Below are 17,808 nucleotides of genomic sequence, written 5' to 3' on the forward strand. Positions count from 1 at the left end.
TTATTTTCACTAAGGCTCACTAATTGCAAGAAGAGGATATGTTCCCTTTATTCTCATTTGTTTTGTCTGACAATAACCCACATTGCAGATAACGACCGCCGTATCGATCCTCTCATCTAATCAAGAGTGCACCTACAGTACAATCAGTCGAGGATGACATTTGCACAGACGTGGAACGAGCCACTTGCTCTCGCTGTCTTTCTGTCCCAATTGATTCGGCTCGGTAATCTCATCCACATCAGTGGAGACGAGGCTAAGACACAGAGACTCATGGATGCAGCCTGTAGAGTTCTCGATGTACCGTTCAATGTTTGACAAATTACAAATTGTTGGCTGTAAAAGATGAGCTGGAATTGCCAACTGGGGGTTATTATTTATTTCCATGTGGTAAAAGCCATCGGTGGTCGTTCAGAAACCTTGGGTGTGATCTTGTGCTGTTGGAATTATTGACTCGCTAAAGTGTTGTCTTTTCCAATTTCCTGACAGCAAATAATGTGGTTACCAGCTCACTGCTCCCACAGGATGTAATAGTATAGATAGGTAATATACCTGTATTGGATTCTTGATATTGAGATAACACAATATCACAGTATTGCAAAAAGTGCAATATTGAGGTTTTAAAATTCACGTTTTCAATGCAATATGATGATAAGATAAACACCCTGTTGAAAATAACAAGATTTTGTGGCACATTTTTCAAAAACATACAACTCCAACAATTAACCTCACAATGTATTCTTGTGGGTAATAAAACACAACAATACATTCCACTTTCTGCCAGTCATTTATATTGAATATATAAAGTATGAAGACTTTTGTTTATACTTAGCTTTTGGCATCTGGTAATACATGCAGGGTTCCTGAGTTCAAGCTAAGCCGCTACATAGTTGATCGACAAGCTACATTAGATCCCAACATGTGCTGCTGGCCTCAGGGGCTGTGCAATATGTATTAAGCCCTATTTGTCGATGTGCTGGAGTGGATTGTATAGTGTGCAAATGTGTGCGTGTCTTTATGGGCTCATATTTGTTGTCTGTAATTTGTTACTGTTGTATAACACTTACATGGCTTCTAATTAGAGCGTATCTTCAGTTACATGCATGCCTTCCCCACGGGCACAATAAATAAACATGTCATTATCGGAATGACAGAGCCTACTTTTATTTTTGCTTGTATTGCAGTAACAATTTTGCCTTTAAAGACAATTTGTTCTGTTTCACACAGGCTCCACTGTCTAACAGGTCACACATTAAATACACAGCAGATCTTAATGGTTGCCAACTGTCATGTGGCTTCCTGGTTTGCATACAGTAAAAAGCCTCGAGAGAAATTTCTCTGACCTCATTTTTAAGAACTGACATAATCTCAGGTTATTTTCTCTGCTATTAACTCATTCACACCTTCAAAACAAATAATGACTCATCGAGGTTCTTTGTCAACCAAGTCATTATGGTTGGTTCCATCATCCTTGCCATCTTAAATAGCTCATTTATGGAACTTAACATTTTGCTCAGAAGGATAATCTCCACATATTAACACCACTTTGTGATCTTTGAAGCTAAATGCAGGCAGAACTAAAAAGCTAACGTAAGGCTATACTGTACATGAACTACAACATTGTTGCGTGGCTGCTCATTAGCACCACTAAGCTAAAGGCTTTACTTTACTTTTTGCAAACACTGTTTTGAAACACATAGAAGCTTTGGACATTCATAAGTGAGGTATTAACTGACATATTTTATTTTGTAAAACAAAGATGTGAACATCTCTTCTAATTCTGTTTATCACAGACCTTATTTCAGGTTTCTAACCACAAACACATTAAAAGAACCATTGACTTCAAGACGAAATAACCGGAAGAGCTGAGTATTTTCTAGGTTTACTGACTCATTAGCACCACTCTATAACAGTACCATCTCAAAGTCACCCTTCTTGTCCTAGGGAAAAAAAGCATTTCTCTCCCAGTTACTTCCTCTCTTCGAAACAGATAGAGTTGACATTTTTCAGTCACGGTTGACAGTCAAGAATGATCCTTCCTGGTCCACAATGAACTTCTTCAGACTGAAACTGAGCCATTCTTTTCTTGACCCCAGTGCTGCCTTTAACACATTGGATCAATCCATTCTCAATTCTCAGTTATTATATGATCTCAAACAAGTAAATCATTTGGTATGGACCAGGCCAAAGAAAAATGTTCTGTTACTTGTATATAATTAAATATCCCAATATATTCACAAGTAAAAAGTAAGTAAGTAAGTAACATTTATTTATAAAGTGCTTTTCACAGACAAAGTCACAAAGTGTTTGACAAAACAATAAAACATCATAGGAATCATACAATGATAAATGACCACACAAGCCACGTGTTAAGAAGTGATAAAAGCACCAAAACACAATAAAAACATAGTATAAAATAGAATAAAATCAAGCACACCGGTTACCCAAACGCTTGCCCAAACAGGAATGTCTTTAAATTAGTTTTGAAGGAGTCAACAGAGTCTGCGAACCGTAGGTCAAATGTTACTCTACTAGACTCATCACAGACTTCTTGAGAACACAAGTGAAACATTTTATAGATTTTACTGCCTATGTGTTCAAAAAGGTTGTTACAAATGATATCCCATTTTACAACACAGCGTTGCGGCCAGGGACTGAATCCCACTGTGGTTTTGCTCTCTACGCTTTCTTGTAGCTCCCTTTTGTGTAATTTCAAAAACACATTTTGTTGGACCAGCATTATGATAATACATTCTGCTGGCCTACATTCCAAAAGCGGTCAGCAATCCACCAAAATGTACAGTATTACAAATAAAAAGGACTTTGCTGACAGAACACATTTCCGGTGTTGAAATGCAACTCAAATCTTGAAAGAAGATTAGCGAAGGCTTAAGCCTTTATAGACTTTAAATAAATAATAATAAGTAACTCCTAACATATTGTTACTTTTCCTTTGTGTGAGATTAAAATAATTGGATTTAATTTACATTAGCATTCACTTAATTAAAGTCACAGTTGTGCAGGACCTCGGTTGCACTTCAGGCATTCTCAGAATTCTAATCAAATTCTAACTTGCCTTCTTTGTATGAAAAGCCTTTGATTTTCCCTCCCTTGAACATTTTCTATCACTTGGTTTAATACCTCCTTTCGTGTGAATCTTGTAGCTTTTATTGCAAGTGATGTGATGAAAAATTCACTGACTGTTTTGTAATTGGGACTTCCTCAAGTTGGCAGATGGCGCCTTGGTACTATCTCCCCTACAGGGTTGTGCAACTTATGGCAAACTTATGCACTCATCATTGTTTGCCATATGCTCCTTCTGGACTGGGACATCATTTGGCCCCTGCAGATGCATGCTTGATTTCTTGCAAATGCATGACCGGTTTGAAGAAAATCTGTCACCAACCTGCAGTCGAGCTGATCATATACACCCACCCTGCCCGGAAAACGCACTTTGTCCAATTGATTGGCCGAGAACCAGTCGAGACAGACTCTAATTGGCATTGAGTGGGATTGTTCGGTTCGGCAGCTCAGAGCACGGATTTGGCAGAATCACTGAAGCAAGAGGGATTTCTTGTTCCCACTATTGTTTTGTTATCAAGACCAAGAGGGAAACGGGTAGGGGCTCAGCTTAGATATTGCCAGGAAAAGATAATACCTTTGCAGAAGGAAGACAGCATGGAGATTTCTACCACTGAGCTGATATTGGAAAGTCAGTGGATAAAAACAGTTGAATAGACAGACAGAAGAGAGTTAAAGCCATGAAAAGGAAAGTTTGAAAGTCCCCGGTTTCAAAGAGCAAGACAAACAAATATATCAGATGCAGTGGGTGGAAAAGGCAAGCTGTGATGAATGTTAAATCTGGATTGACAGGGACAAATGGGTCTACGAGAGCTATCGAGTTGTGGAGCGACCATTAGCTCGCTCATTGCATCCCTCCTCCCTCTGCACCTGCCATACCAACACGCAGTCCCTGATTAAAAATGCATGTGTCTCACAAGCCATTCAGATCATTAAGAAAGGTTTCCCTGCAGTGCTCCTCGCAGGAACAAAGGAAAAAGGCAATCTTTTCAGCAGCGCCACATGAAATACACACATTAATGGCTTGCACAGAGATATGTAGGCTGAACGATATTGCATGATCTTTTATGCAAGTGAAAACCTTTTCCACTATCCGCTAACAATCAAACCACCAATCGTGACAGAGTTTGTGTCATACTCTACTGAGCGCTACAGGACCAGGCCTGCCCGAACACAAGGATCTCTACTCACTCAGCCTTCAGGGTAGCCCCCAGTCTGATTCCCGAGCACACAATATCTCAACGCTTCTATTGTTCATAGGAGTGGCAACAGATTTCTCCTGGAGGCATGAACGTGTCCTTGGTTCAGTGGGACTCCTTTGATCTCCGAGAGAAAGTGCTTTGGAGGTGCTTGAAGCCACTTTGATCTCCCTACATGAAGCGCCATAGGAAGAACTCTCGTGTTTGCAAGATCGCTGCAGGAATGAGATCATCTCTATTTAGCTTGAAGGCAAAAGTGTATTGCCTTAATGAACTGCATTTGAAATTATCTGCAGGTTCATTTCTAGTTTTTCTGTAAAACCTTTTTCAAGTTCCCCATTACTGAGTCCTCTTGTTGGCTGTTAGTAGCACTGTGAGGCATGCACATTACATTTCTATCTTCACGCTTGAGTTAAGTGTTCAGAAACCCGTTCTGCTCATCTTGTATTTCATCCAAATTGAGATAAAGGCATATCAAAATATCACAAGTGAAACCAGTATGTTTTACAGAACGAGAGAGACAGATTTACACAGTTTACAGAGAAATTAATATAATTTTAAACGGAAATAAACAACGAAAAATAAGGTTACCATTTTAGATGTTCTAAATGTAAAGCTGCATACTTGTATTGTCACATTTAAAACGTTTTTTAATTTGCCAACTTTCAGGTTGTTTCTACTTCTACGAAAACACAAAAAAAGGCCACAATGTTATTATAATTGATATGATTAATACAAGAAACAACTATTTGATTGGCCTTAAGGACGACTGTCGCCAGCGTATTCACTTAGCTATTGCTAATTAGCATGAATTATGTGAGTTGTAAATGATTGCTCTTGCCTGGTTAATCTATGCATGCCACTCACACTTTTTACGCTTTGTCAAAGATTGCCTTGAAGAGAGTTGCTAGTTGCTAGTCTTTTTATATAAACAATCCATTGATTACCTGACAGCAATCACAGACAGAGAGCTAGCAGGTGGCTTGGCAGCTGTGGTGTGTAGGTGAACACAGCTGGTCCAAGGTTCCAGGTTCTGAGCACAGCGTGTTGCTTGTTTAAAACGTATCACCTTCAAATACCTCAATACCCACTTGAGGATTCAGACAGTTCTTGTTAACATCAGCTCAAGCACCTGCAGTGAAGAGCTGCCGCAGTATTATTATTGTAGGTGTTGCGAGTCTGATATCCAAACTTTTCAAGTGTTCAATTATTATCTTAAGCCTCAACAAACAAGCTGTCCATATTCAACATCTGGAGATTAATAACAGATAGAGTTGGCAAACCCATTGGTAAGTTCTGGTCCTTGAAGCGCTTACTCTTTTACACAATTTAACATTCAATTATAGTAAAAGACTTAGGCTTTATTGACTTTTCACAGTCACATACACACTCTCCTGGCATACTCTTGGAAACAGTCATGGGAGAAAGAATGATTTTCTCTGACAGTTAACATTTCTCAGACTTCCTTTGTGGGCTCGCCGTCTTCCAACATGACTCGGCATGACATCGTAGTAGTTGGACCTCTGACAAGTGACTGTGTCCAATAAATATCTGCAGTAAATGTCAGCTAAAGACACTTTCCATGTGTTTGAAGGTTGTATACGTCATCTGCTGTAACATGAACCAGCAGAAAACTTCTTAGTACATATTGAGTTTTGGACTTGTATTTGCATCAGTATTTTTACAGTGTAACATTGGTACTTTTACTTTAATAAAGGATCTGTTTACTGCCTCCACCACTGCTTACTGTTTAATTTAATACTGACTAATTGTTACTGGCTTGAAGTAGTAGATAAACTAATAGAAAATAGCTAGCAACATTAAGTTAATTAATAACCCATAACGCAGCAGTATTTATAATTGATAGGCTTGCTCTATAGCACAAGGGCTTTGAACTTTCTCAATTAATGAAAAGCGAGCATCTGCTGTTTTCTGCCTTGAATTTTAAATAACTTAATTGAACTATTTGTTCTTAAAGTACCAGCTTCCAAGTTCATTTAGATGCTACACTGAAGATGGAGTCAGTCCCACTCTGTGCCCTGAACGTCTGTTCTTCCACTTTGGTGAAAGAGTCCTACAATCACCCAAGAGATATCAGTCTTGAGTTACATTTGGTAAAAATGTATAAAATGTGTGTGCAGAAAATATTTTCAGGTTTTCTCTGGTTATGTGTTCTTGCAGCTTTACCTCGACTCTGTTGAATTGGAGTCTTCAGAAAGCTATACCTGCTGCTGAAGTTAGGCTAACTGTTAATTAGCTGTTAGCTTGGTTAGCCACGATGCCACAGCTTGGAGTCATAACCAAAGCGGGGGGTTTAAGGCCCAAGTTAAGGTAACGTTGGATGGCGAGTGGTGCTGGTGGTGCACAAGATCTTGAGTTCTGGGAAGAACTTGAGCTCGGCGAGCAACAGCGCAAGCTTAGTAATTTTAGCTAGCTTCTGTTTGTAATTTAAGCTAGTTCGCTATGTTACATTACATTACATGATATAGCTGACACTTGTATCCAAAGAGACTTCAATGCAGTAGACATGCCTAAGGGAGCAATTTGGGGTCAACTATCTTTCCCAAGGACATTTTCACTGCAGACCCGCTGACCTCCTGATTAGTACACCCATTTAGCCACTGTGCCATAGTCTTGTGTTCTTGCACTTCTTTAATGTTTGGCTGTGTCCGCATAAACAAATTAAATAGACATTTAATATAACAGCAGTCCATATTTATGACAGTGGTTTGTGAGGGAATTGAACTGTGAAACCATGGGGTCGCTTAATAGGAACAATCACACACTACTTCGATCTTATAAAAGCCCCACTTTCATCCCACTTCCTGTATACATTCTTACTTAATATGTTGTGTTCTTAGCACCCATTTTAAATTTGAAGCTGCTTAGAATCAAACCCTTGAAATCTAAACACAAAGAAAAACAACCTGCATATTCACACAACCACACAGCAACTGAGAGAAACACAAGTATAAAGACAGGGAGCCTGATTTGTTTTAAATTGAGCTGTAAAGCCTTGGGACGGGCTGTGACTCACCCTCAGCCCTTTGTCCACTGGCCTCAGGGCACGGCTCTGATAAACACTGACAGCGTTTCTGACGTTGCAAGTATATCTACACTGGCACAGTGATGCACCCTTTTTGTTTCTATACCAAGGAAACGTGTACTGCTCTGTTATGTGTTCATCATCACTTTTATTTCATGGAATTTGAACCCTTCACTTCTTGAATCAATTAACCAAATGAGTCATCAACTAACAGTAGTGACTAACTTGATGCATTTTACACATGTATAAGTGAGTTCAAAGTAGGAAAACAGAAACTTGTAAAATATATTTAAATGATGTAACCACATGATAATGCCAGTTCTGATTCATAAGCATTCAGCATTTTTTTATTATTTTGAACTAATTGCTATAAACAGAGCTGTATTTTTGGAGTTGTTGATGTCAGTGATTGCTGCCAGATGGTGTTCACATATTTAAAAGGCTGTATCTGACACTTCAATTAAGCTTTCTATTAAAACGTGTGTTTGTAACATCTGCTTTACATAAAACTCACTGGAGCTCATCTCTTTTCAAACAGTCATTGCCAAAATAGCAAAAATAAAGTAGCAAAAAACCAGTTCTGTTGTCATTTCTGATTTTACTGTTTCGATTGACAGTAATGTCTAGTGTCTACACATGGCTATTGTTTACAGTTATTCAACTTAGGAAAAAAAAACGCTGGTTCTTTCTCAATTAAACAGTATGGGAAAAATGATGTAAAGGACACCCTCAAGAAAGAATAAAATCATTTTTTCCCAAGGACTGTAGAGTCAGGGCTGCAGATGGTAAAACCACTTGAAGCTGTCAACACTGTGGTATTGCTCCGCTCTCTCCCTGTGTTTATACATCTGTCTGACTTTCCCAGGTGAACATTAATCGGTCACTTTTACAAGAACAACTCTGTCCTTCAACCGTTTAAAAAAAGAGAAAGAACTCTAAAAGGATCTGCCTCTCCACAGCCTAAAATGTGTTTAATGCTAACACTGCTGCAATAACAGTAGCTCACCCTAAACTATCCGTAATAGTAACACATACTTACAGAGTTTGAAAAAGAAGTAGGCAATGCATACATAAAAACAAAATACGGGTAAAAAAGAAAAGGCTTTCGGTCTAGCCCAGGGGTCACCAACCTTTTTTAGGATGAGAGCTACTTTTAAAAAATAAAACAAGTCGTGAGCTACTTTTACTCCTCTTTTTTTTGTTTTTTGCAGTGTATATATTTAGCACATTTTAACATTATGATATGCTGACCTTTAACCTTTGTGTGCTGTTTGGGTCTGTGGGACCCTTTTCAGTGTTTACTAAAATAACATGTATGCAATTTAATTATTTTAACTGCTTTATTTGGGGGTGGACCTAACCTCCTCTAGGGGGGTCCTCACCTCCTCTAGGGGGGTCCGGGGGCATACAACCCCGGAAAGATTTTTTTTCAAATGTTGAAGTTAAAAGCATCAATCTGGAGCACTTTGAGAGCAAAATTAATTGATGGATACAGCTCTCAACACTCAAATGAAAGAGAGCTGTATACTTTTCAATAATCCAAACATCTTTAGAATATGATCACAACCAATAACAAATCATTTAAACTTGTTTATTCTTATCTTATGTTACCTAGTTAGCATTCTTTCTTTTTATTTATGCATATTTTACTAATCACTCCCCTTTCAAACAGTTTTTTTTTGTTTTTACACATTGGAATGATTTCTTACTTTATTTTTTACAATTATATTAAATAGATAAAGTTGTGCTCTCTCTCACTCGCTCTCTCTGTCTCGCTCGCTCACAGAGGCTGTGTGCTCCTCCGTGGCGATGACGGCTTGCGTTAAAAAAAAAAAAAAAAACATATTTGTAAAGTGGGGGGACACAAACGGGATTTCGAAAAGTGGGGGGGACATGTCCCCCCTGTCCCAGGTGGAAATTACGCCATGTGTTGGCAACCCCTGGTTTAGAGTATGGTGTCATAAAAACTGTGGTACATGGAAGCATAACATATTTGTTTCTCAAGGAGTGTAGAGTCAGGGCTGCAGATGGTAAAACCATTGGAAGCTGTCAACACTGTGGCATTGCTCTGCTGTTTCACTGTGTTTCTGTATACACCTGTCTCCCTTTCCCCGGCAATATCTTATTGCCATCCTTTGACCTACAAACAATGGGCTGTGTTTTGTTTACTTCTGCTCCATGGTTGCTGTACTATTTGGACTCACTTTCCCTTTGTTAAAAGACTTTTGGATTGGAGATACAGGATAATCCGCTATATCAAACAAGCTGGGACTGGGCCTCAAACTGACTCAACCTGTCCATCTCGGGAATTATGGAGGTGCCTGGCACAGTGCTTACGTTGAGCAACTCAGATCTTTATCCATATGGGCGAGTGTGTTTGCAAATCTTGGCCAAGCTCAACGATACACATGAGGCTTACTGCCAATATAAATATGATGCATCTGAAATCTGATTGCACGGCCTATATTTCAAGTAGATGGCTGATTTGTTGGTTGGCTTCCAAGGGTTTTGCTGATGCATTGTGTGATAGAGCTTTATTTATTTACCCTTTGTTCGACAACATGGATTTGGAGCTTTAGGAGGATTTGTGGGTTGGTTTGGAAATGTTGTTCCCGTTCAGAGAAAGGGTTCAATAAGTTAACAAAGAAATCCAGTTCACTTCAAATATTAGTGTCAATCTGCAACACCAAATTCATATGAATACAAAATCAATTAATAATTAAAGCCTGCAAGAATGCTAACAGTTCCACATGCATGAGTTGAGGTCAAACTAAAAGAAAGTGAAATAATAGTTCACGCTGTTCAATCACTCCACCATGTAACTGCTATCTTGAAGTAGAGCTGTGTGTGGTATAAAGCCAATAAGATAAACAAAGGCTGTCACATCCTCAAATAAAAAAAAATAGAAAATCCCACTATTCAAATGAAATATAAGGCCTTAGAATTCCTCTGTCTGGATATTTGGCATAACTGATTAAGGGACAAACTTTGGTCAGTGTCAGACAAGACGAGAAGCAATCAATAGGAGGAACTTGTTTTCACTCATCTCCTTGGGTGGCCAAAGTCAGACTTATTGAACATTTTAATTCTGAAATGAAAGATGACATGTCTGTACCATGTCTGTAATTTTAACGCCCAAAACAGATGGAATCTTGGCAATGGACAGGAGAGAGCAACAATCTAAACGTCATTATTTCTTTAATCTCTGTGCGGTTCAGGAATGCAGAATGCAGAGTGTTTACATAGCCAATTGGGGTTGTGTACTGTGTGGCTGTGCCATTTCCCACTGCTAAACGACTCAATATTGTACTGCTTATCAGACACAACAAGAAATACGTAAATATAAAGCAGTCTGTGCAAGGAAGCCCTGTTTCCCCCATCCGAGCTCACATATGCAAAAGCAATACCACCGTTCGGGTGGAAGGAAGGACATTGGGAGAGTTGGTGTCCCCAATCCCTGGTTATAAATTAGAACAGTGGCGAGCCGTGACCCCCCCCCCCCCCCCGAGCTTATGCTAATTAGCTACTTCCGCCTAGCTTGACCCGTTGTTATAACACACATACATACACTTCACAGCGGGCGGAACTTGTCATAAAGTCCTCGAAAATAAAGCCCACACATTTAGAGGGAAGATATGATTGGTCAATTGTACTGTCATTTGACATTACTCTCTCATTGAGTTACCCTAGCTGGCCCCCTGTGAATTTATAGCTGGACCACCAATCACCTCCTATCTTCAGTGACTCGCAGAGACGGCCTTTCATTTAACCCTTCACATTCCAACAGAAACTGAACAGGCAGATTCGAAGGATTTTTTTCTTTGGAAATGTTATTTTAAATACAATTAAATCAAGTTATTTTGGTAAAACTAATGAAAAATATAACAAAAAATATATATTAAAAAATAATATATATTTTTCAAATATTATTTTTTAGAATATCTTAGGCCCTCAGAGAGGGCCTAGAGGGCCCTGACGGCTCGCCACTGAATTAGAATGGGATGGGTGGATGAGCAGGATGTAGGGAGAGCGGCTGCCCTCATTACCTCGCTGGCAGAGGGACTGTTTGTTGACTGCTTTGCTGATAGGACAGGGCAGGGTGGTGCCCATTAGATGATGTTCTTTGATAGAAGTGGAACGTTGGAAAACAAACATTAAGTTGGATGATGATGAAACCAAAACACTGAGAGTCCACAGCCATGAAGCTCCGTGAGGAACTCCATGGTGCCTTCAGCTAAATGCTAACGCCAATATCTAACATGCAAACAATGGCAAATATTTGTTTTATCCATGTTCTGATCCTTTAGGCACATTACATTTGCTAAGTAGCACTAAACATAAAGTGCCAGAGACAGACTGACAAATGTTAGCTTTTTGCGGGTGTATCGTATCTGTATATATGATATACCTATAAGAAAAAATAAATTGTTTTACAGAAATTACAAATTCGACGTGAGATAATTTAGAAAAAGTAACAGTTTTTCCACCAGAGAGTATTGACAAATGAATATAAATGTCAAACGTTTAGCTAAGTGTGTATTATGGCCACTATATAATTGAGAAATCTAGAAGTTTTTGTTTTAAATTGCCAAATATCGATATCAGTATAAGCTCAAAAACACAGCTAAGATTTATGGGAACGTCAATTTATTTGGAATATTTTCTCAAAACAAACGGTTTGGATAAATGTTTCAGTTCATCTTCTAGGGGACATGAACGTGTTTACCAAATATCATGATATTCAATAAAATAGTTGTTTACATTTTAAAACCCACCAATGTTTACCCAGCTGTTGCTGTGAGGTAAAGTCTACCAATTGCATACCAATCAGAAGTTTTGGTGATTTAATTCCCAGGTCCCTTCGTCAATATCTTGGGAAGGATACCTACATTTGCCTTTGTATGAACATGGTTGCAAAGAGATGGAAAGCCCTATATAAATGCAGTCCATTTACCATTTAACACTAAATTAGCAGTAGCAGAAACATGAGGTGATCACCAAAGTCAATAAACTTCATCCTCTGGGGAACACAAATGTATACGCAAAAAATCCATGGAAATCAAGGCAATGGTTGTTGAGAGAAAAATATCTTAGCTATAGTGTGTGATCCATTAATGCAACATTGCTAGCATGGCTAAAAACCTGACCAAATTCATATTCCAGCCTTAGTGTCCTTTCAACCTTTCCATTATCACCTCACAATGTTGTTACCTGTAGTGAAACCTTCAGTGAAAGACAATGACATTAAAAGGGAGATAACATCAACATCATGTAATACATGGAGAAAAACTGTGATCCTTTTGGACATAAATCCATTTATTCTCAGTCATTTTTCAAGTAACAGCACTGCTCGAGGCAAACATAACAGAGACCTGTCCTAAAAGCAGCAGGACAGAGGGTATAAAGAGCCATTTCCCAGCCGCTCACTGAGAGACTGATTTAACATTCGCAGCAGTGGTTAGAAGAACTCACAGGGTCTCATGTCACCTCTCCTCTGGATCTATAAGCAGGCGTTTATGAATGATAATGACAATAATAATGGGACCTCTGTCTCCTGCTGAATATTAACTATACATCCACTGATCAAACATGCTCTGCACACTGGGCAGATTATTCAAAAGGCTCTATGATCATCCAGTCTGGTCTGTGCAATATACTGCTTGATCTGCTGTGTGCTGCATTCTGGGAAATGTCTGCTGCTTTTACCCACTTTTCTCCTGCCACCTGCCTCGATCTGCTTTTATGTACTGTGGGGATTTATGTGCTCTTATGTGCTCCCTCATGGTTCCTTATTCCCAGTGCAAGTCCAAAAAAACACCTGAAGGTGTTGTTTGTCACTATCAACTGTATTTAAAGTGTATTTAAAAAAAGAGAGTAATAGTATAGTGGTTTTCCTGGCTTTGTAAAATATGTTATCATTATTGGTTGACACAACTAAGATTGTACATGAGAACAATGCTAAAATAAACAATAAAATGACATAATTTGAAGTAAATACACTTTAAAAAATCAAGATATATATTTTAAATAAATAAATCCACAATAATAATAAGCAAAAAACATACATATAAACATATAAAACATAATTAAAACATAATTAAATTTGACAATGGTTCGAAAGTATCCTCATTTTCCATAAAATGCATACAGTGGAAAGCTGGCAGATATAATTAAAGGCCTCCTGTTTTACTTTAGGAAAGTCATTATTATCTTTATTAATCATTAGGCACATTTCATTTTTAAATATTGAGTCCAAATGTTCAGTCAGGTCACACAGTTCAAGATGCTTTGCCTTTTCCAAATCCCTCACACAGCCTGCCTCTGCTACAGAGCATCTAAGGAAATATAAGCTGTTAAACCATACACTGAAGTCTTTCGGAAATAACAACTTTAATTTATCTCAAAGCCCGATGTGAGAGTTTGATGCTGTGACCTCATTTCTTCCCACTCACAAGAAAAGCCTTTTCACAGAGTGCAACAAGAAGCATAGTACTAAAAGCCTTTTTCCTTTTCCATCCCAACCAGAGCTCTTCATCTTCAATGAGCTGTGCGCCCTGAAGGACGAGCCGGGGCCCTGCAAGGCCATTAAAGACCGATTCTTCTTCAATGTGGACACAGGAGGCTGTGAGCTGTTTGAATACGGAGGCTGTGGGGGCAACGAGAACAATTTTGAGACCTTGGAAGCATGTGAGGAAACATGCTTGGTCTCAGGTGAGTCTGACCCTTACATTAAAACATTCTTGTGACCATCTTCCCTTTAAGTCAACATATGGACCGTGAAAACTTAATTTGAATGGATACAAAAGGTTTATTTGTATATTGCAGTGTTGCATTGTTATATTGTTGCTTGCAAATGATCAGTTATGTTTTCAAGGACTGTAGTCATTAGATTTAATCACCACCTTGGGCGTACAAACCTATTACAGACTCATTCTGTTGGAATGCTGCTAAAATGGAAAATTGCCAGCACATTCATTTTTAACAGTTTATCTTAAGGCATGTAGTTAATGAAAAGTATGGCCACATTTAAGAGGGGCAGCCAGTCGTGTAATATTTATAGGTTGTGCATACTAAAGTTATAATAAATTGAAGTTTAGTTAAATTAGTACATCTAATGAGATGGTCTTTAAACCCTCTAATTTCCCAATTCTCATTGGAAAATTGATTGTAATGACTGTCAAACTGACCATGATAATATAAAACGCAAAATGACACCTCAACCCTTGTTATAACTTATATGGTAACCATAAGAAATGTGAAAGAGGCAAGGGTCAATTGGTCTTCTTAACAACATTATGACCTCATAATAAAAGATGGAAAACGTCCTCTTCTGATGCCATCAACAGCTTCTCGTCTGGTTGAATGTGAAAGTAAAATGTTCACTCACAATAGATCAACTATTTGCTAAGCCTTGCCATGCCTCAAGGGCTTTAAAAGTGCACTTAGCCTGGGGATAAGGCTCGAGGCGTAGAAAACTTTTAAGAATGGCACAATCCTGAAAATGGGCTAACCCAAATGTGTGCCCTGGGCTATCTGGCCCTGCTTGAGTTAAGGGTTATCCCCTAAAGTGTTTGGGCCTTTTGGTGTCACATAACTTAATCTGTAGTTATGTAGTTCCACCATTTGGCCACTACCAAATGTTGCTTGAATGACCAGCTCACTTATTTGGAGCTTCATTTGGGCTAGAAGTAGTGCAGTATGAATCATATAGCCCTGGGCTTTGGTTAGCCTTTACTTGACAACATGTTCGTAAAAAATGGCTTAAATTATCCCAGGGTCAAATTATGTAAACACATATTTCCAAGGCACTCCTTTATAATTATTAGGATAAATAAAAACAGGTTTGAAATCATTCCAATGTATACTATAGGACAGTAAACAAAAATATCGTTTAAAGTTGGAGAGATACAAAAATATGCATAAATAAATAAATGTTAAGGTAAAATAAGATATGAATGAACAACAAAAATAAAATACGTTACATTTATTTGTTATTGGCTATGGTAGGTTATTGGTTATGTTCACATACTTATTTGATTATTAAAATGTAAACCGATCTTTTTTATATGGGTGTTTTAGAGTTGTACCCCCTAGATCAGGTCTCTAGTAATTGTGTGCTCAAAATGCACCAGATTGAAGCATTTTACTTTAAAATGTTCAAAAAAATCTTCCCGGACCCCCCTAGAGGATGTGACGTCCACCCCCCAATTCAAACATGTTCATACAATACTGAATACATTTGAAGCCATTTTGACGTATATTACCTATGTCAATAAGTTTCTGTTTTTGTAATGTATTTGTCTTTTGTAGAGATTTTTCATTTATTCTTTATATATAAAATCTCGCCTAGGGCAGCAAATTGGCTAGAACCGGCCCTGGTACTAGGCCTCAAGAGCCTTTCTTGTGCTGGCAGACACATAGAAACAAATTGGCGGGGCGCACTTCGCACGCGCACACACTAAAGAATTCCACGCGCTCCGCGCTCACATTATGCCTTAACACCGCTGCTATGACTCCATCCTAGGGGAAACACTGACATTGTATACTTGACACTTTGTAAAAAGACTGAAGTGTCCATTAAATAAACATTCATCCCAACAAACAAGTAGTATTGGTTAAGTGAATGGGTTCAGCTAGTTGGTGGCTATTGGAAGGTTGGGTGCTAAGGCCAAGCTCAGTTGAACTAAACATACACATGTTGTAAGAGCTGTAAGGTTATGAGGCTATGTTGCCTGTTAACCCACAACATATTTTAGTAAGCTCTTGATTCTCCAACTTTTAGTTCTGTTCTATTGTCTATTGTGAGATGTTTATATTTTATAATTGTTTATTTATTGATCTTTTTTAATTCTAATTATGTGCAATTGCTTGTTGTTTATGCTGCTGTAACAAAACAACATCCCCATTTGTGATCATGAAAGTATATCTTGTCTTTTGTTATCTTATACAGTACGCAATCCCTTTGAATGACTTTGTTACAGAAGTTAAAAAAGCCAATTGGGCAATACTTTTAAACTAGTCTCATTTGGATTCCATGTACAACCAAGACTCCAAAGATTGAAACCTGGTAAAGTAAGGAAACAGGAAGCAGGAATCCACATTCTCCACATCAACAGATGGTCACCCAACACTGACATATGGTAATCCCTAATAACTACCAATACAATTTTTTATTGTGTACTTCGATTAGATAAAGTTGTAATTTGAAACAACTTATGTCAACCAAGTGCATAAACAAAGCAATACATAAGATCCAGGGGACGTATGGATGGTTGAATATGTTATAGACCTGTCTGTTCAATCTAGTCTCTTTGTATGTATGTAGAGAGGGGGGTGCATGCAACTACATCTTGAGATGAAAATACTGACTTGGGGTTGTTTTTTAAAGTTCAATTGGAGTGAAATGAAAAAGGGTAGCTAAAAATGATTCCCCCAGCTGGATTCTGGATGAATAGGGAGAAGAGCCAGGTAGTTCAAAGTTAGGCGGATGAAAACAGGATTATATTTATAACTCAGTTTCAGTTTATTTTCTCTCAAAACACCGATATGCCTGCCACACATATGTACTATTGCACATTTAAGATACATTCATTTACAATACGGTGTTGATATGGGTCCAGTTCTTTTAATTTGTTCTTTCAAATATTGTCATAAAGGGCTTATGTCAAAGAGAAAGAAAAAAAGACATCCATATGAATTAGCACATGTTTGGAAAACTTGACTGTAGCATCACCATCAATCAGAATCAGATTTAGAATACCTTATTTATCCTGTGGGAAATTGGGTTTTCTGACAGATGCTCCATTTTAGAACAAAATAAATAAAAGCTATAAATATATAATACAAATAATATATCTTAAAATCAAAACTAAGGGTATGAATGTTAAAAGAAATATTAAAAAATATAAAGATACTTATATAAATATAAGAAGTTCTTGTAAAATGTCCAATAAAATATTAAATAATAAAGCATAATTGTTATTATTGAATATATCATTGGCAAATACACCCAACACAAACAAATACATAATTGTAGCACTTTGAAAACTAATACACTACCACTAAGGCTTATTTATTGTATTTATTTGAGGCAAATATATCTGCATTTTTCTTGTTATAGGGTTGTTAGAGTTTTTACCTTGCTACCTTCACACAGAAAATAAATTAAATTAAATGTAGTTATGTGGCAGCCGTTTAAAATGTCTCTGGTGTTGTGCGATGTAAATGATGCACACTATATTGAAACATGCTGTTGTATAACCATGTTAGAGCAATTAGGGTTGACTGAAATCGAGGATTAAAGGTCACATGGAGTGATTTGACTGAAGTGCTAAAAGTTGAAATGAGAGAACATCTGACCTCAATCAATTGTTGAGTGCTGTCTTCACAATGCAGGGGTACATTGTGTTCCTCACTATAGTGCACTTAAGCCTTTCTAAGATGTCAGTAACACTGCTTCTCTTGAAAAGCAATCAAACTACAACA

The 17,808-nt window shown here is 37.9% G+C and overlaps 1 protein-coding gene across 1 annotated transcript in view; it reads left to right on the top strand.

Annotated features, from left to right (window-relative positions):
- Positions 1–17,808, top strand: part of tfpia (tissue factor pathway inhibitor a) — a 53,688-nt gene that overhangs the window by 18,018 nt on the left and 17,862 nt on the right. Inside the window, exon 2 of the mRNA XM_034134365.1 lies at positions 13,849–14,034. Within this exon, the coding sequence (XP_033990256.1) occupies positions 13,849–14,034 (186 nt within the window). The remainder of the gene's footprint in view (positions 1–13,848; positions 14,035–17,808) is intronic.

This window comes from Trematomus bernacchii, unplaced genomic scaffold (genome assembly GCF_902827165.1).
Source record: "Trematomus bernacchii unplaced genomic scaffold, fTreBer1.1, whole genome shotgun sequence".
In the NCBI taxonomy this organism is placed as follows: domain Eukaryota; kingdom Metazoa; phylum Chordata; class Actinopteri; order Perciformes; family Nototheniidae; genus Trematomus; species Trematomus bernacchii.